The sequence below is a fragment of the Lycorma delicatula genome, chromosome 11 (assembly GCF_047948215.1).
Source record: "Lycorma delicatula isolate Av1 chromosome 11, ASM4794821v1, whole genome shotgun sequence".
Classification (NCBI taxonomy): domain Eukaryota; kingdom Metazoa; phylum Arthropoda; class Insecta; order Hemiptera; family Fulgoridae; genus Lycorma; species Lycorma delicatula.
This window is the reverse complement of record NC_134465.1, coordinates 45,253,407-45,275,248: the sequence shown is the minus strand read 5'-3', so window position 1 is coordinate 45,275,248 and position 21,842 is coordinate 45,253,407. Positions and strand designations below refer to the sequence as shown.

The 21,842-nt window shown below is 28.8% G+C and overlaps 1 protein-coding gene across 2 annotated transcripts in view; it reads left to right on the top strand.

Moving 5' to 3' along the window:
- Window positions 1-904: 904 nt before the first annotated feature.
- The window catches only part of LOC142332043 (transient-receptor-potential-like protein), a 190,276-nt gene continuing 169,338 nt past the window's right edge, over window positions 905-21,842 (top strand). Inside the window, exons 1-4 of one of the 2 annotated variants that reach the window (XM_075378148.1) lie at window positions 905-1,219; window positions 7,295-7,427; window positions 12,117-12,253; window positions 20,683-20,920. In XM_075378148.1, coding sequence (XP_075234263.1) covers window positions 7,398-7,427; window positions 12,117-12,253; window positions 20,683-20,920 — 405 coding nt within the window. In that variant the 5' untranslated portion in view covers window positions 905-1,219; window positions 7,295-7,397. Of the gene's footprint in view, window positions 1,220-7,294; window positions 7,443-12,116; window positions 12,254-20,682; window positions 20,921-21,842 lie in introns of both variants that reach the window. The other variant, XM_075378147.1, reaches the window with a different exon arrangement.

The following is a 21,842-nucleotide window of genomic DNA, read 5'->3' as shown; positions in this document are numbered from 1 at the left end:
GGGGTCGAGTCTCCAGGGAGAATATGAACAGGAATAGGTTGGGAAAATAGAAGGCGTATCAAAATTTAAAAGATAAATTAAACGCCGGGTAGGGGCACCCAATTATTTTTTTTATTACTTGGATGGTTCTCATATCGTTAGAAATGAGAATTTGCGAGAACTACTTTAAGAATTGGGTGATTTGGTTGTTCTTTAAGACGGGCAGAGTAAGATGCTAACAGCTTGTCCCGTTTATCCCAAGTTTTGGCTCACCGCAATCGACAAGTACGCTTGTGAAAGGATCTAAATGTACCAGTGGCAAGACGAAGAAAAGGGTGGTGTACAACAACCTGGACCCAACCACAAATGATTTTAAGTTAAATTGTTCATCGATAGGTAGAATAAAATAGATTCTAACATTATAAACATAAAAATAAAATTCTGGGAAGGGAGTTTTAATATTTTCAGATTAGGAAATTTAAAAACGTTAAGATATTAACAAAAAGAAACATTCGGAGGAAACAATTTTTTTAATACTTCTGTATATAACAGTCAGAAAGGTAAAAAAAAGATAGACAAATATCCTTTTTCCGCATTCATAAACACATTCATATCATTTAGTTCAATGTATTTAATTTTTTCCCCTCTAATAATCCAATTAAACTAATAAGAGAAACTTCCGTAATGTAGAACAAAAAGAAAAAAAATAATATCAGTACTGAACTAAAGAAATCAATACGCAGCTACTTTACGTATATTTTACTACGTATAAATAGAAAATAACCATACCGTAATAAAATGGAAGTAAAAACGTGCAACAAACGCCTATGTAAACATACAGTGCTTAATTTAATAATAAAAATTATATACATATATATGTAAGCTAATAAGAGGCGTTACGGAGTATAAGTAAGTTATCTGTGAGGCTTCGGAAGCCACATTTATTCTGTTCAGTACAGGTTATTGCCGATATTATGTATTAAATGTATTTGCTTATATCAATAGGTTAGGTAGTCACATTTAGTTAAGTTGATGTAGGTTCAGTATAGATCGTACATCTAAATCTGATTAATTTTTTTTGGTTTTTCTTTCTTTTTTTAACAAAAAAAAAAAGGGAAAGGAGGTTCTCTCCAGTCGCTCCTGTCTTGTTTGAGATATTGCAAAGAAGACGAACGCGTTACTGGATTTTGGTGTCTTATAAAGTGCCTTGAGTCCTGGAAATATCTGCACAACACCTACGGTACGTATAATTGTAAATAAATTTTCTTCTTCGTATAGATTTAAACTAGTTATAAGACTATTGTACTTATCTTATTTAATATATATATTCAAACGCGTAAATGTAATTAATCTGAATTTAAGATCGATTGCGATTTAAATGATTTAAATTTAATGGTCTAGAGGTCTTAAAGTACATTCCAGAATTTTTTTTTTTGTAGATAAAATACTGATACTGTGCTACTTTACAATTTTAAATGATTACATATCTGCAATCTTAGTCAAATAGTAAGTAATTCATTAGACAAGAAGGTGAAGATATTATTTTTGTTTTAAAAGCTTTTATTTAACTCGCTTTAGGAATAATCAAATTTTGCAACGGCTATATCTTTTGATCTATTCGAATGAAAATCAATGAAATTTGGTACACGTATGTAACTTCGATGACAATGCAGTACTACGGTGTTGGAATTTGATATGACCCACCCCCACGCCACCACGCGCTACCCCTACGCTAAATTCATGCATTTAGTTGAAAATTTTCATTTCTCATGAACTATCGTATGAAAATGATTGAAATTTGGTACACGTATCTAACTTCGATGTGTAAAAATAAATATTTTTACTTTTTTTAGTCTTAAAAAAAATACAAAAATATATTTGATTACATATAAAAAATTATTTTTTAAAAACTTAAATTTAACTAATATTAATATTAACATTAATAAAAAAAGGAAACAAATTAGAAAAACCATCTAAAAATTAAAAGATAAGAATTAAATCAAATTGAGAATTTTAAACAAAAAAATATAATATATTAACAAATATATAAATGCAGTGAAAAGTAAAAAATAAATAATATAAATACCTAATAAATAACCAATAAATAAATGTAAAAATTAGTAAATTTTAAAATTAAAAGTAATGAAAATATTTAGTTAAATAAAAGCGTGGTGCAGTTTTTATAACAATGTTTTCGAATTAGTATTTATAGACATTTGCTGTATTTTAAAATATATTTTTTGTTTAATGAGGTTGTTTAGTATATGTATATACTTTATCTGTAATAAAATAACTCAAGTTTTAATTCTTTGATGGTTCAAATTTGCACCGAGATGACCTTTAAGGGTTAATAAGATTAAAAATAAAAATTAAATTTAGAAATCTTTCACAAAGTTATTACATTTAGACGGTAATCTGAAAAATTATTAATTATTATCATTATTATAATTGTAATCGTAATTATTAATTCGTTAAATAAAAATTCATAATTAATTAAAATGAAACTTTTAGCGGAAAGAGTGCGTTCAATTTGGCTTAGATTACAAGCAGAATTCGAAGATGAACTTCAACTATGTGAGAACACGTACAAAGAAAGCGAGTGGGTGCATTTTTCCAGATTGTTACTTGTAGCTAGTCGGTCTCAACTGGAGAGGTTCCAGCAGACCTTTCCGCCTCCTTGCGTCGTTATTGAAAATGAAAATGATGAAATAATTGTTGTAAAAATTAATGTTGTGTTGTTTTAAATAAATTATAAAAACTGCGCCACGCTTTTATTTAACTAAATATTTTCATTACTTTTAATTTTAAAATTTAATAATTATTACAATTATTTATTGGTTATTTATTAGATATTTATATAATTTATTTTTTACTTTTCAGTGCATTTTTATATTTGTTAATATATTATATTTTTTTGTTTAAAATTCTCAATTTAATTTAATTCATATTTTTTACTTTTTAGAGGGTTTTTCTAATCCGTTTCCTTTTTTTATTAATGTTAATAATTAATATTAGTTAAGTAAAGGCTTTTTTGAAAAATAATTTTTTTATGTAATCAAATATATTTTTGTAATTTTTTTTTGTTTTTTTTTTGTATTTTTTTAAATTTTTACTCCATTGCCCTCACTGACACGATATTATATACTTTACAAACATAAATCGGAAATTACTGTAACTACCTTTATCTTTCTTATCTTTTTTTCTTTTTAACTATAGACGTCTTGAAACATCGCGTTTTGTAAATACCTCATACCCAAGATTTTGGCCGACCTCTAAACTTTCCCTTTACTAATCTACTGCAACACCAATAAGAGCTAAAGTCGGGAATGTAAAAATATAAAAACATTTTTTTTTTAAATGTTTTAAGCCCACCGGGCTGGTCTAGTGGTTAACTCATATCACAAATCAGGTGTTTAACAGCTGATTTTCGAAGTCGAAGGTTCTGAAGTTTTAATCCTAGTACATGATAATTTCTTTTATATAGATTTTAATTCTAGATTCTGATAACGGTATACTTCAGTGTCGATTTTCCTGTGTATCCTTCGGGAATCACCGTCAGATATTACTTCAGAGGATGATATGTATGAATGTAAGTGAAGTGTAGTCTTGTTCAGTCTCAGATCGACCATTTCTGAGATGTGTGATTAATTGAAACCCAACCACCAAAGAACACCGGTATCCACGATCTAGTATTCAAATCCGTATAAAAGTAACTAACTGTCTTTACTAGTATTTGAATGTTAGAACTTTCCAGTTCGAAATCAACTGATTTGCGAACGCGCATTCACCACTAGAGCAACCAATTGGTTGTACTTTAATGGCTGGGATTCAATTAACCACACGTTCTCAGGAATTGTTGATCTGTGCGTGTACAAGATTATATCTAATTTACATATCATTATCATCTCATTGGCCCGTAATGGGGGTTGCTTTATTGTTTATTAATTGAACACATTGCAAAACTTACACATCAGGAAAATAATAGGGAAAAAATATTTTAAAGTCTTATAAAATTGTTATCGTTGGATCAACGATAAAAATATACAACGTACATAAATATGGTTTCGTAGATAGCTTTACTGTGTTGTGTAAACTTTGTTTTCACATTAATTAACTAAACGTAGACTTTTATGAATATTCTCATTAATTTCAAAATAAAACTTTGAAAAATTCAGTAACTCTTTAAAAAAAAACACTAAACTTTCAGTAACAATAACAGAAAGTTTTTACTTACAAAGATTATAAACATTTTAAGTATTCAAAATTCACACGAAAAGGGTACGTTTTAATACTTTATATTCTTTTGTTTTAAAACGGATAAAAAAGTTTAAAAATTAAAATTTAAAAATTATAAGAAAAAAATAATCTAAAACTTGTACGGTTAGAAATAAAGTTTAAGTATTATTAAGAAAGAGTTTATGCAGTAATCCTACATTAAATAAAATTTCCTAAAATAAAAACTTTAAAAAGATAATTATTCCGTTTTTACTAAATAAATACCTTCGTTAAAATTTACATTTACAGAAAAATATTATTTATATAAAGTAACAGAATAAATATTTATTCATTGTATCAAGTACACGATAACAGACCCGATTACAGTTACTTATGAAAAATTATTTTTGTAGCATGTGAATAATGCCAACCCTGACCGGGATTTAAACCCAGAACCTTCTGGATGAAAAACGAAGAAAATACCACTTCCCTATGAAGGTCAGCACATACGAGTAGAATAAAAGGATAGGAGATATTATTACGTGTGTAGATGACTGACAGAAAAAGATATTTAAACTGATATTTAAGAGGTATTATTAACGGTACACTTATAATTTTATATTATTAATTAATTACGAAATTTTATAAAGGAAAAAATTAATTTATCAAAACGTCTAGTAATCTTAATAATACGCTTAGAAAAATAAAAGTATTTCATTCATCACGTAAGTCTATATGCACAAAATTACGGTGATATTTTTACTTAGAAGAGTACGTGGATCGTGGTAATCTACACGTTTGTACACAGTAAAGACCTTCAATTAATCTGTACAACAAATTAGATGCAGAGAACTGTGACCCGATTTACTCTTCCAAAAAAAAAAAGAAAAACCATTTCCATGATAGAAAAGCCAACAATTTATTTTGAGCTCTATTCGTACCTTTATGATAAAATAATTCCTTCTTAAAAAACAGTAATCGAAATTATGAATTATTTTTTCTCATTTTTTACAAAAAATATTTATTTCTAATTTTATGATATACAGTTAAATAAAAAATTAAAAAAAAATAATTATTTCTATAATTTCGAAGGAGTTAATAAAATTTGAACGGTGGCATGATTATTTTGGGTTCTTGAAAAATAAAAAAAATATTTTTTCGTAAGGGAACTCTCATACGCAAGGGAAAGCATTCGAATAAAATTAATTTTTAAGAAAATAATCCTTAAGTAGTAATCATAAATTAAAAAATTCTGTTGTGGACACCACATAACTTCCCTGTACGCCTATTAGATTACATAAACTTTTTTTTTAAATGAAAATACATAAAATTTTATTTCATTAATTTTTTTTTATTTCATTTTTTTTTATTGATATTATTGAATTATTATTTACCGTAAAACTTTTTTTATAACCAGAGATAAATAACTATTAATAAATCAATATTTTTAAATTAAAAAAAAAAAAGTTGACAAAAAAAAGGAGATGAAATCTGATTCAAACCGATGTGCCTTCCCCGTATAAGATCCAAATATTTAATTAATTAAAATTCTATTTGGCTATAACTCTGGAACCAGGGAAATAACTACTACATCGTTGAAAAACTTTCAATCAGGGCTTACTACTGCACTTAAGAAAAAGTTCAAAATCCAAATTCGTTTGAATTTTGGGCTTTTTTTAACACTGGGTTCAGTCGATTGCAATCAAAAGGAAAGGTGCGCAACTAGATGTTACAACAATCCTAAATCCAAAATTTCAACATCGTACGGCGATAATGTTTCAGTTATGCGAGATACGTACCCTACAATGTCAATGTGTACGAGGTAACTTAGTATAATGTCACGCCGAAAGTAGTCAAAATGGATTCAGTGATGGTTAAATGGATATTTCCATTGAAATCTGAAAACCGAAACTTTTCGCGGTCACAATACTGTCTTTACTTTGAACAAGGAAGTAAAAAAGAAATTTAAAATCGTTTAAAAAATACAAAGATTCAGTCGTAATTCTATATAAACAAAGTTTTAAGTTTCGTAGGGATTCAAGAATTAATTTTTTTTATATACTAAAAAATAAAGGCTATAAAAAATTAAGATTTTTTTACATTTAAATGTAACGGGGGTAACTTTTGAGTTAGATTTAAATTTTAAACAAATTAAAAATCTCTTTTTTTAAATTAAAAAAAAAATAATTTTTTACCAGGGAGCATTAGAATGGGACAGGAAAAAAGTTTGTATAATAAATTGAAGGCTTACCGATGGAGAAAATATAACTGCAAAAAACTTCCATTAACATTTTGAAGCAAAATAATAGCTAAAAATAGAAAAAATATATAAAATAATTTTTTGGGGAGGGACGTGAATATTAAATAAAACAAAATTTTGTTAATCTGTTATCTATATAAAAAAACTTCAAATTTTGTAAGAAACGTTTTTTAATAAAATGCAACAGTAAAAATGTGAAATTTTATTTCGGTCAAAACACCTTCATTTTTCAAATTTCTGTCAAAATTTAATACATTCTTTCCTCCTGTACGAAGTACCTCTCTACGAACTTTGAAGAAAATTGTTCATTGTGATCATAGATCAAAATGTAGGCCAACATACATACTTACACAGTCACAAACATTTCAGACAAAACCAATTTTTTGGTTTTGGAAGAATTGAAATAAAAAATATTTTCTGTAGATTTATAATTTGTTTAAATCTATTTCTTTTTTTTTTTTTTTGTTAAATGATTTTTTAAATGTCTCTTTTAATCAAAAAGCTTAAAAAATACCAATTTTTCAGATATTTTTGACAAATAACATTCACGTTGCAGCTAGAGCAGTGTGTATATCGCTGTAGTCGGAAAAATATAAATAAAGAAATATGAATCGAGCATCTTCTTTATCGAGTTAAAAATATGGTAACGTCGTTCAGCAATGTAGTAAACACGACTGCTTTGAACATGAAAATGATAAGCGACTTAATGGTTATTTATGTAGCTGCAGATGACGAAGTTAAAATTATGTATCTCGTGCTATAGATGAATCTAACCACAATAAAATCAGTAAAGAAATACTAATAATAATAATAACAGTTTTTTTAAATTTCTGATTTCAGCGGGGGTCCTAGGAGCTAGGATACAAAAGACATCATAGCTGATTAATATATCGATAATAATCGATTATTTCAATTTGAAGTCTTCACCCAAGTATAGTCGATCATGGCAGGAGAGAAAAAAGATTTGGACGGAGTAAGTAACCACGAGGTACAAGTATACACAATTTACTCGTAGGCCTAATTTTCATTATACTCTTATTTTATTATAATTATTAATATTGAACATATTTATTTTAGATTTAATAACACGTATAAACTAAATTAGATTAGTCTTAATAAGATTTTTTTTTTTTAAATTAGCGTAATTAAAACTCATTTTATTTTAAATTTAATAATTAATACACCGAAAGAAGCCTTCCAGATAAAAGGCTACACAATAGGAATAACACTAAACTGTCTTGGAGATCAGCAACGTTAATTTTATTTTACCCTATTAATTAATTAATTCAATAATATTTATAAATGTTTAGCATTTTAAAAAATTCAGGGTTTAAGTATAGAGATAGAAGAACAATGCTAACATTTACAGGAACCAAACTGCAACAGTACTAAACGAAAAGCAAAAGAAAGAAGCAGTAATAAAAAATGGAGTCCAAAAAGGATGTTCTCTACCACTGTTACTTCTTAATCTTTACATAGAATTAGTAGTTAATAATGTTAAAGAACAATTTAGAGATCCGGAGTAACAGTACAAGGTGAAAAGATAAAGATACTACGATTTGCTGATGATATAGTAATTCTAGCCGAGAGTAAAAAAGATTTAGGAGAAACAATGAACGAATGGATGAAGCCCTACTCAAGAACTACCGCCTGAAAATAAACAAGAACAAAACGAAAGTAATGAAATGTAGTTGAAATAATGTAGATAGACCACTGAATATAAAAATAGGAAGAGAAAAGATTACGGAGGTAGAAAAATTTTGTTGTTTGGGAAAGAGAATTACTAAAGATGGACAAAGCAAGCGAAATAAAATGCCGAATAGCACAAGCCAAACGAGCTTTCAGTAAAAAAATATCATTTGGATACATCAAAAATTAATTTAAACGTCAGGAAAACATATTTGAAAGTATATATATGTTTGAGTGTATCTTTATATGGAAGTGAAACTTGGACGATCGGAGTACCTGAGAAGAGAAGATTAGAAGCTATTGAAATGCGGTGCTATAAGAGAATATTAAAAATCAGATGGGTTATTAAAGTGACAAATGAAAAGTTGTTGCGGTAAATCTATGAAGAGAGAAGAATTTGGAAAAATATAGTTAAATGAAGAGACAAACTTATAGGCCACAAATTAAGCCATCCTGGAATAGTCGCTTTAATACTGGAGGGACAGGTAGAAGGAAAAAAATTATGCAGGTAGGCAACGTTTGGAATACGTAAAACAAATTGTTAGGGATGTAGGATTTAGGGAGTATACCGAAATGAAACGACTGGCATTAGATAAAGATTATTGGAGAGCTGCACCAAACCAGTCAAGTGATTGAAAACAAAAAAAAATTTATAAATAGTAGATAGAAAATAAAGATTATCTGTTTTTACTGTTTATAATTTTATCATACAGCGTTAGTCTCAATTCGTATACATAATTAAATAACGAGTGATATTTAAGTATGGAAGAGCTTTATGCTGCATATCTGAGAGGTATTTGGAGGCAGAAAGAAATGAGCTTCTACATAGTAATTAAAAAAAATTATGGTAGGTTTTTAATTTTGTCCACAATAGCGAATCAAACTTATTTTTTTTAAACAGGAAATGACGTAAGAGACATGATTTCGATTAAAAATATTACCAGAAAAACAATGGTGAACCCAATTTTCTTTTAATGCCTTCCTTATCGACTTAAAAGCATTCAAATTTGCGATGATGGAAAAATCGTATTAACAATAAAACGAGGTAAAACGCGCTGCATGAACAATTTTGTTGCATTTTACATGCATAATGCATAAAATAACGACCTTTAAAAAGTGCAATAATAATAACTTTCACCCTTATAAGTTACACCTGATGCCAGATCTTTCGGCAGCTGATTTTGACCGCCGAGTTGAGTAAAAATTTGACATATACGGGAATTTTTCTAATTGGAAATATTTACTAATGAAGCGACATTTATGTTAAATGGCCATGTGAATAAGCAAAACTGTCGGTATTGGAGCAATAATAAACCAAAATGGATATTGGAAGCACATAAAAAGCACCTTCGGAAAGTGAAAGTTTGGGCGAGAATCTCCGGTTTTTGTATTATAGGACCTTTGTCTTCAGATGACTGTCTTACAGGAGATGCATACTACAACTTATTAGCCGATAGGATTTTACCAAATATCCGAGAAAAGTTTGGACAATAATTAAATAATAACGTACGGTTTCAGCAAGGCGTGGCCACCTCATTATTATCTAAGACCACGGCAAATTTTAAATGAACGATTTCCAAATCGCCGGATAAGTCGTAGGGGAACCATGGAGTGGTCTGCCTGGTCCCCAGACCTGTCTCCCATGGATTATATTTTTTTGGGGTACCTGAAACATAATATTTACAAAACAAAACCTGCAGACATTGACGAATCGAAAATATAAAAACGAATCTGCACGTGTACCACCAGCATCTGCTAATCTGTACAGGGAATCATTTTGAATATTTATTGTAAAATATTATGCTTTCAAAATTTGTTTCGTTAGTAATTTACGATTGAGCATTTATTTAAAATTATAAAATAATATTATAATACAGAGTGATTTTTTTAGTCCTGTTACCCAATTGTTAATGTCATAATTTTTTTCTAAGAAAGGGAAATTTTGTTTTGTGACACGAAGTTGGTAGCGCTACTAAACCGGTATATATATGGCAGTGTGAGTTGATTCCTTGAGCTGTGTAAACGTTTCCAGTCTTGTTACAAACAGAATGTCTTTTACCATAGAACAACGAGATTTCATTCTTGAACAATATTTTGCTACGAAATCGTACGCGAGTGTAAAATAATCATTTCAAATTAAATTTGTTGGTGTTCCGCCACCAGAAAAAAATGTCAATTTCAAGGCTAGCAAACCAATTTTTAGAGACAGGTAATGTTTGCGACAGAAAACGTAGCGGTCGACCAACTCGCTTGACAGATGACGTTTTAGAGAATGTGAAAACAAGATGATTGCTCAATTCTCCATGGAAAAGTTTACGAAAACTTTCCACGCATTTTGGTTTGTCATATTCAAGTCTTCAGAAAGCGGCTAAAAAATTGAAATTATATCCGTATCGCGTACGATTAGTCCAAGAGCTTCAGCCTCCAGATTTAAACAAGCGATTGCAATATTGCCGTCGGTTTAGGTCTCTCGTAAACGATAACGGAATCGAATTTTTAAACACAGTGTTCTTTAGTGATGAAGCTTGGATCCATCTCTACGTTTATGTGAACAGTCAAAACTATCGAATTTGTGCGGTTGAAAATCCTAACGCTTTACAAGACAAATCTTTGCATCCTGAAAAAATTGGTGTGTGGTGTGCGATATCTCGTCATCGTATAGTCGGACCCATATTCTTCGAACAGACAGTAAACGGTGAAGTATACAAGAATATTGTGCGCCAATTTGTGTCCCTCCTGGAACCTCAAGAACGGTATAGCTGGTTTCAGCAAGACGGCGCTACATGCCACACGTCCCGAGAAACTGTGGATTTTCTGCAAGAGTTCTTTGATGATCGAATAATAAGCAACGGCTTATGGCCTCCAAGGTCCCCAGACCTCACATCTCTTGACTACTTTTTGCGGGGCTATATAAGTCCGAGGCCTTGTTCAAAAACAATCCTCACTATTGATGAACTTAAAGTCAATAATACAGACTTAATCACGTATATTTCCAATGCAACTCTTAAAAAGGTTTCTGCTAATATTCTGAAAAGAGTCCGTGCGTGTAAGAGTCTGTGCAAGGGGTGAGCATTTTGAGCATATTCTTTAACAATTATGTAAGAAACCTTTTTATTAAATCTCTTTTGTGAGTAACAAATACATTTTTTTATTCCACCTAAATTTCTCTTTCTTAAATTACATTTAAAATTAAGTAACAGGACTAAAAAATCACTCTGTATTTAAAGTATATAATATCATTTAATAATAACCGTTTAATTTGTTGTCCAGTTGTTAATTATTAGTTATTCTTTATTATTATCATCAATATTATACTACTGCTTAATGTTTGGAATGTAAAATTGAATAAAATTGTACATTGGGTTTCACCATTATTTTTCTTGTAAAATTTTAAATCAAAATCATCGTTTAAGAAAATTAAATTTGATTCACTATGGCGGACAAAAATTAAAAAACCACAAAAATACAGATTTTATTTTAACTATGTACAACCCCCATTTCTTTCTGCCTCCAAATACCTCTCAGATATGCAGTAAGATGTTTCAATACTTAAATATCACCTGGTTTATTTTGTTCGTATTCAAATAATTATATTAATCACGTTATTTCTTTGCCGATGAATTTTAATTTTAATAAAGGCAAAAAATCTAGTGTGATCTTAAGTGTTTTTAAAATCTCTTTTTCTTTTAATATATATGATTATTCTGTTTATTACTTAAATTTATTTTTTTCAAGAAAAAAAAGGAAACTTTTTTTTTTTTTATTAAGAGTTATTAATGTAACACAAATTTTCCCTTGTGCAAAAAGAACAATTAGAAAAGAACACTGATTTAATATATTTTCAAATTTGTACGTCTTAGCTAATATAGCTCTGTTAAAACGTTATCTAGACGGGAAAGTAAAATATATTGACTAAAGTAATAGATAGAAAAAATTGTTTTAAATATAATAACGATAAAATTAAACGTTTCAGGTAGGACTGGAGATCGAAGGGCCAGGTATAATGCACCGAAAGCCCGTAGTGATGCCAAACCTACCAAAACCACTTAGTTTAGAAGAGAAAAAATTTCTTCTAGCTGTGGAAAGAGGAGATTCTGCCAATGTTCGCAGGTAAAAATTCATTTAAAATGTCTTTTACATTTATTTTCAATTAGTAACTGTTAACCGATGAATGGGCTAATTAGGTAATTTTACTGACTCTAAAAATAATACAAAAAATTCTTTCCGATAATTAATTATATAAATAAAGAAGGATAAGCATGTAAAGAAAAACAGGAAAAAATATTACGTCTTACGTTTCACAGTGGTGCCAATCCTCCAAAAGCTGGCCAAAAGTCCGTAAAATAAGATAGCAATTTTGGGACTTTTTAGGGCCTAAATAGTTAAGTTGGTACCTGTAGTTGACGAAATTAGCATCTATAAGGTCCGAAGTAAGCAAGCTGTCGTAAACGTTAAATGTTGAGTGATTTGTTTAAATAAATTATTATTGTTTATTGCTAAATTGCAATGAAAAACTGTTTATGCATGTCAGTGTATCCAGGTTTTTCGTGAAAATGAGTATTCAAGGTTAATATTAAATTGGTTTTTGGGCGGAATTTTTATCTTTTGACATTATTTATAAAATGTTTAAAATAGTATAACGATTGTTTATATTTTTAATCGAATAACAATTAGAGTAACTCAAAAGTCCCACAAGATCCCGCTTTGAAAAAACTTGTGCGAGTCAAAGAATCATTTCTCTTTGAATTTCACTTTATAGCAAGTGCCCATCATTGTCCGTTGTGTTTAAAATGCACTTTAAAATTTATTGTGATTTAATTCAACTTAATTCGATTCTAATCAATAATATCGGAAAGCAGTTTTTGATCATACCATATGGGCATGATCATCTATCTGCCAATAGAACAGATGTCTGAAGAAGCACAATATAAGTCATGCAACATATTTATAAAAAAATTTCGCTGGAAAAACAAGTCGAGCAAAAACATGGAACATGTTTTTTGCAGGCTGTTGATTTTTTCAGATCCGGTAATATCGAGTGTTCGCGAATTGCCAAGCAAACCTATGAAATCTCTTGATCGAGAAGTAAAAGCACTGCTTGAATTGCCTACAGCAAGTAGTATGGTAACCTCTGAAGAAGATACGGGTAGTTCTTCAGCTGACAGCAGCTCAGATGAGTCCTATCGTTCTTCAGATGATGAATATTAATTGTAATCATATTAGTTTTAATTAGTTAAATTGATATTAGTTTTAAGATATTATTTTATAAAGCGATTTATATGAATTCACTATTTAGTTAACAATTAAAGAAAGAGCTTTTGTAAGAATAAAAATAATTTTTTTTTCAAAAAGCAAACATTAAGACCTTTCTATGATAGAATTTTTCTTTCTTCATGTTTATTCAGAATAGTATGCACTTCTATTTCGAAATTGCTATTTATTTTTTCATGATAATGAAGTCGAATTACTATTGTGGAAAAAAATCCCTTTAATCCAAGTTATTGTACAAAATTAAATCAATTTTGGAATTTTATATTCATTTTTCAATTTTTTGTCGCCATTTTGGATCCGTAATTATATTTCTTTTTTTCCAAGTAAATTAAAAAAAAAAATGTCAAATTTGGAATCAGCATCCTGAAAAACCCTTTGATACAATTTTTGCTACTATTTTTTTGTCTTCAGTCGTTTGACTGGTTTGATGCAGCTCTCCAAGATTCCCTATCTAGTGCTAGTCGTTTCATTTCGGTATACCCACTACATCCTACATCCCTAACAATTTGTTTTACATATTTCAAACGTGGCCTGCCTACACAATTTTTCCCTTCTACCTGTCCTTCCATATTAAAGCGACTATTCCAGAATGCCTTAGTATGTGGCCTATAAGTTTGTCTCTTCTTTTAACTATATTCCTCCAAATGCTTCTTTCTTCATCTATTTGCCGCAATACCTCTTCATTTGTCACTTTATCCACCCATCTGATTTTTAACATTTTCCTGTAGCGCCACATTTCAAAAGCTTCTAATCTTTTCTTCTCAGATACTCCGATCGTCCAAGTTTCACTTCCATATAAAGCGACACTCCAAACATACACTTTCAAAAATCTTTTCCTAACATTTAAATTAATTTTTGATGTAAACAAATTATATTTTTTACTGAAGGCTCGTTTAGCTTCTGCTATTCGGCATTTTATATCGCTCCTGCTTCGTCCATCTTTAGTAATTCTACTTCCCAAATAACAAAATTCTTCTACCTCCATAATCTTTTCTCCTCCTATTTTCACATTCAGTGGTCCATCTTTGTTATTTCTACTACATTTCATTACCTTTGTTTTGTTCTTGTTTATTTTCATGCGATAGTTCTTGCGTAGGACTTCATCTATGACGTTCATTGTTTCTTCTAAATCCTTTTTACTCTCGGCTAGAATTACTATATCATCAGCAAATCGTAGCATCTTTATCTTTTCATCTTGTACTCTTACGCCGAATCTAAATTGTTCTTTAACATCATTAACTGCTAGTTCCATGTAAAGATTAAAAAGTAACGGAGATAGGGAACATCCTTGTCGGACACCCTTTCTTATTACAGCTTCTTTCTTATGTTCTTCAATTGTTACAGTTGCTGTTTGGTTCATGTACATGTTACCAATTGTTCTTCTATCTCTGTATTTGAACCCTAATTTTTTTAAAATGCTGAACATTTTATTCCAGTCTACGTTATCGAATGCCTTTTCTAGGTCTATAAACGCCAAGTATGTTGGTTTGTTTTTCTTTAATCTTCCTTCTACTAATAATCTGAGGCCTAAAATTGCTTCCCTTGTCCCTATACTTTTCCTGAAACCAAATTGGTCTTATCCTAACACTTCTTCCACTCTCCTCTCAATTCTTCTGTATAGAATTCTAGTTAAGATTTTTGATGCATGACTAGTTAAACTAATTGTTCTGTATTCTTCACATTTATCTGCCCCTGATTTCTTTGGTATCTTTACTATAACACTTTTTTTGAAGTCTGACGGAAATTCCCCTTTTTCATAAATATTACACACCAGTTTGTATAATCTATCAATCGCTTCCTCACCTGCACTGCGCAGTAATTCTACAGGTATTCCGTCTATCCAGGAGCCTTTCTGCCATTTAAATCTTTTAATCCTCTCTTAAAATTTAAATCTCTTAAGATTTCGTAGCAATCTTAATGTGATTGCTACGAAATCACATTAATTTTTGGATGTTTGATTCATTTTTACATTTTCTTGGCGGCCATTTTGTATCCGTCATCTTGTTTTTGAGTTTTTTTTTAAATATCAAATTTCGATTCAGCATCCTCAAAAACATATTTTCAGCGAGGAATCGTTTTTTTTTTTTCAATGTATATAGCATGTATTTGATTTTTGACCATGTTTTTGGCGATTGGCACCACTGTGCGTTTGTAAGAGAATATTATATTTACATTCTAACAAGTTCGATACAACATTCAGGAGATAAAATCTCACACAAATGAACAGCTATGCTATAAAATTATTGAGAAAATTTGGCATATATGATTATTATCCTCCAAAAACCATATACAAAACTTTTATTTAAATTCTAAATAGTTTCGATTGTAAAACAATCATCATCAGTGGACAAAACAGCTAGAATAAAAATATATTCTTTTAGAATGTTGGAAAACTGCAACAAACCAGTCAAATGAGTGAAAACAAGAAAAAAAAGCTTGACTCAAATTCTTATCAATACTTAATTTGTAAGTTATTCTTATAATTGTTTTTTAGAGTGATTTATTTTTTTTTATATAATATTGAGATAGTTGATCATAATTACTTTCACGTAAATTTTTGTAAATTAAATTATTTTAATGGCAGAATTCTACACGTACGATTTTTTGTAACGTATTATCGTAACTATTTATTATTGGAAAGTACGTTTGCTGCGAGTATCTTTTTAATTTTATTCAAATACGTTTATTCTTTTATATTCCATGATTAAAAGCTTTTATTTCACTCGCTTTAGGAATAATAAAATCTTGCAACTGCTATATCTTTTGATCTATCGTATGAAAATCAATGAAATTTGGTACACGTATGACAATACACCACTACGATGTCGGAATTTGATATGACCCACCCCCACAACCCCACGCGCTACCCCTACGCTAAATTCATGCATTTAGTTGAAAATTTTCATTCTCATGAACTATCGTATGAAAATGATTGAAATTTGGTACACGTATGTAACTTCGATGTGTGAAAATAAATATTTTTATTTTTTTTAGTATTAAAAAAAATTCAAAAAAAAATTACAAAAATATATTTGATTAAAATAAAAATATTTTTTTTTAAAAAAGCTTTTATTTAACTAATATTAACATTAACATTAATAAAAAAAGGAAAAAAATTATAAAAACCCTATAAAAAGTAAAAGATAAGAATTAAATCAAATAGAGAATTTTAAACAAAAAAATATAATATATTAAAAAATATAAAAATGCACTGAAAAGTAAAAAATAAATTATATAAATACCTAATAAATAACCAATAAATAATTGTAATAATTATTAAATTTTAAAATTAAAGGTTATAAAAAGATTTAGTTAAATAAAAGCGTGGTGCAGTTTTTATAACAATGTTTTCGAATAAGTATTTATAGACATTTGCTGTGTTTTAAAATATATTTTTTGTTTAATGAGGTTGTTTAGTATATGTATATACTTTATTTATCTGACAAAAATAACTCAAGTTTTAATTCTTTGACGGTTCAAATTTGCACCGAGATGACCTTTAAGGGTTAATAAGATTAAAAATAAAAATTAAATTTACAAATCTTGCACAAAGTTATTACATTTTGACGGTAATCTGAAAAATTATTAATTATTATAATTGTAATCGTAATTATTTATTCGTTAAATAAAAATTCATAATTAATTAAAATGAAACTTTTAACGAAAAGAGTGCGTTCAATTTAGCTTAGATTATAAGCAGAATTCGAAGATGAACTTCAACTATGTGAGAACACGTACAAAGAAAGCGAGTCGGTGCATTTTCCCAGATTGTTAGTTGTAGCTGGTCAGTCTCAACTGGAGAGGTTACAGCAGACCTTTCCGCCTCCTTGCGTCGTTATTGAAAATGAAAATGAAGATTAAAAATAAATGTTGTGTTGTTTTAAATAAATTATAAAAATTGCGCCACGCTTTTATTTAACTAAATATTTTCATTGCTTTTAATTTTAAAATTTAATAATTATTACATTTATTTATTGGTTATTTATTAGATATTTATATAATTTATTTTTTTACTTTTCAGTGCATTTTTATATTTGTTAATATATTATATTTTTTTGTTTAAAATTCTCAATTTGATTTCTTATTTTTTTACTTTTTAGAGGGTTTTTGTAATTTGTTTCCTTTTTTTATTAATGTTAATATTAATATTAGTTAAATAAAAGCTTTTTTTAAAAAAAAATATTTTTATTTTAATCAAATATATTTTTGTAATTTTTTTTTTGAATTTTTTTTAATACTAAAAAAAAGTAAAAATATTTATTTATATTAATATTAATCAAATAAAAACTTTTTTAAAAACAATTTTTTATATGTATTCAAATATATTTTTATAATTTTTTTTTTAATAAAAATGATAACCAATAAAAATTACAATGATATGTCTAGTATGTATTATAAACCTCTTTTAATTTTCCAATTATCCGTATTTCTGAAAATACGCATTCAAACTCGCAAAGATCAAAGGTACATATAAGATATAATATACTATTCAATTTTTTTTTTATTTATTTATAGAAATTAGCGTTACATGACCCACTCTAACAAAAAAATAGCAATTTTAGCAATCAAACGGCTCCAGACAGAGTTACTTTCTTTGAGAGTAATGTTGAATGTACAGACAGTACCATCAGTGATTAATAAAAGGAAGGTTTTACTGGAAAGGTCAGTATATCGATTGCATTTTGATGGGCTTGGAACGCTGATATGCAATAGTACGTTTTGGTAAGTACGATTCTCGAGAATTACTGTCAATTTTAGGATTGACTTATGATTCATGTCAGATTGCTTACAACGTTTACGATTATGTCATTACTTATATCATTTAATGAAAAATTAATAGCTGTGATAAACTAAATTAGCAGCTCGTAAGTAAATTGTGATACAAAAAAAAAACAATAATTCTTTTCATATCTACTACAATAATTTGTAGAGTAAATAAAATACAAATGTCATTTATTATCTGCAATGTGTCAAGTACATCATCAAATCCTTGCTCCGGCAACAATAGTTTTGCCTTAATAACCTTAATTTTTTTTTCATTCCACAATATCGCTTACAAGGTATTCTTTTCATTAAATAAGTAATACTTTATTTAACATGGAAAGCGTATATTACTCTATTATAAAATGACTTTCAATATAATTTATTGTTTAATTTAAAATTACTATTGACGGGTAAAATTTACGCAATTTTATTTCTTTTATTGTATTGTATTAGTATTTTCTGTTATTGTATTGTATTTTGTATTTTAACGTCTATTCGTAAATAAATACGATAAGGAAATATAGAGCTAATACTTGTAGCGTACGCTATCCTTCATACTTTTGACATTTCAAGAAAATCGACCTTACATTTTTTCTTCCTTTTCTTTTTATAATTCTCTCTTCCTTATAATAGAAGAAAGTACACTACTTAAAAAAAATTCATCTTGATTTATTTAGAAATTATTTTTATATATTTGACATTAAATGAATTAAAATTAATTTATAAAAATACTTTTTTGAAGGAAGGCGATATATATTTTTAATTATTACTATTGTTACCGCGAAAATGATCGAATCTATTTATTAAAAATAAATATATAAATCTATTATAAATCTATATAAATTACATTTATGAATATTACGATTAACAAATTTATATTTGTTAACCGGCGAAGTGAGACCAATGTGCGGTGTTTGTAATAAAACACTGACAATCAAGCATCTAATAGAAGAGTGTACCATATATGAGGACCTCAGAAAGAGGTTCCGTCTTACAAATAATATTAGTGCTGATCTGGATAATGGAAATGAAGAAAATATAAATAGTTGCATTTTTACACGCCAGTGGACTTCTTAAAAGTCTATAAAATGGAAATTTAAAGCTGTGGTAAAAGATACTCTAAGCGGTAGTTTTATAAATACATATAAGGGAGTCTCGAAGCGTGGCACGTATAGTGACGGGAGGTAGCCCTCTTGCCTAGGCCATTTTGGCTCACCTGCATTCAAGAGCAGTGAGTCGGGGTGTGTCCGATGATGACATGGGGAACCCTCAAGGGTGGATTGAGGGCGCGAGGCTATGGGTGTACGCCGTGCATGCGTATGGCCTGATATAAGAAGGATTCAACTGCCACGGCACCCTGGCACGACTGATATACTGCTCAACGGCGGTTCTGGTCGCCCCGAGGGTGCTTAAACAAACTATAAATGAGACTACGTAGAAGAAAGAAAGAAAGATATGGTATTGATAAGATTAATTTTAATTTTATTTTCATGGTCTTTTGAGAACCTATCTCAAATTTTAATATTGGGGCCCTTTACACCCCGTAAGTGTTTGTGATTGTCCTTGTCTTTCATGTTTTAATGTTTATTGTGAAGTTTGTGTTTTTAAATAAAATGTAAGGGCCCTTTACACCCTTACATATGACGATCCTGATGGAGATAATAATTTCTTTTAAAGAATGTGACGAGGGCTAATGACCTTAGCAGTCGATGCCCGTAAAAATTCAGTTAAAAAAAAAAAAAAAAAGTAAAAATGTTAAAAGTTAAGAAATAAATAATTATTCATAAAAAAAAAGGATTGACAAATAGACGAAAATATTAAAAATGTAATTTCCTTTTATGTTGCCTTTTTCTTGATCGATTAATTAACTTTGTTCTATATTTAATCGATTTCGTATATTTACATCGATCCAAAACAATAAAATGTTTTAGTTTTAAGTTATAATGGCGATGAAAATAATTATAATTATATTTCCCTTAATCCGCATGATAGTTTGTACTATATAATCAAGTTTCCAACCGAATTTTAAGATTCGTTTTTCCAGACTTTTCCTGAAAAATTAAGTAAAAATTTCTCGACTCTCCATAATGTTATGCGACTGCCGTTTATTCTGCGAAATATATACATATTTTATTTTTGCATCCTCCACCATCCCTTCAACTGCCCAACTCACGCCTTTTCAAAAACGCCTTTTATTACTTCATCCATTATTAAAGTTTATTTTTTAATTTTTTTTTTCAATTTACATTTAATTTTTACATTTGACGTACAATAACGTTGTTAAATTGGCAATAAATCATACATTTTTTTAAAGATAAACTGTAGAGAATTTAGAATCTAGAATGAGTTGTCAAAGTACTGTCCTATCCTCCTGAATCATCCTGTATATACATTTCCATTTCGATAGGCGCACTGATAAGATTATATATAAGATTCGTAACATTATTGTCACGAAAAAAATAGATTAAATATTTTATTTTCATTAATAACTTTTTTCGTTACAGGTTTTTGCAAAGGGCACACCGGCGTCACGACATCAACATTAATTGTGTAGATAGTCTAGGACGCGGTGCGCTAAATTTAGCAATCGATGGAGAGAACCTAGAAATGGTTGAACTTTTGGTAATAATGGGATTAGAAACAAAAGATGCTTTACTGCATGCGATCAATGCTGAATTTATTGAAGCCGTCGAATTGTTATTGGAACACGAAGAAATTATACATAAAGAAGGTGAACCGCATGTAAGTATATAAAATACCGATAAAAAAATCATTCGGAATATCATTTTGATCCAAGTTTATTAAAAAGAATTTTAAAATTCAAAGAAATCAATCGAATATTAACAAAAAAAAAAAAAAAAAAAAAACAACTGAAAAGTAAACAGTGTTCACCAATGTTCAGATATATAACAGTTTATTAAACTTATAAATAAAAAATAAAAACATAAGAAAAACAAATAATAAAGAACAGTCAATTTGTATTTTTATTTGAAAATCCTTACCTACCGATTGATGTATTTTCCATATTTAGGGGTGACGAGGGAAGCTTAACTCCAGATTTTTAACATCCCCCTCCCATAGATTTTTGAAACGCATGGGCAAAAGATCAATCGGTATGTAAGGATTTTCAAATACAGCCTATTTTGATGACAAATTGCCTGTACTAAAAAATAAAACTTAAAAAAAAAGTAACACTTTTTTAAGGACCTCTTTTCTTTCTCTAAAATAAAACATAAAAGCTATAATATTTTTTTTTAATGTTAAGTAATGATACTGATTTTTGTTTTCTCGGATACATAGTTATACTATCTACGGTGTACGGGAAAGTGTAGTAATCGGATTAAATATTGCACGTCCGAGTTTTTACCCGCCTTCACGTTTCATGATTCATATCAAATCAAAAGACATAATTTTAGCATTAAAGAATGTATGTAGGTCGGCCTATTTTTTCTTAATATCTGCAGACTTTCTGGACCGAGTAGGATAAAATTTGGCGTGATGATTTCTGTAATCCATTAATGAATGCTATTCAATTATGGTCGCAACCAGGTAACGTGGAAGAGAGGTATTGACGTTAAGGGTTCTGTATCTCAAAATTTTACGGAAACAGAGAATAATTTTTTTAACATAATTCTTTACTTGAATACTTACATATTTTGATGTT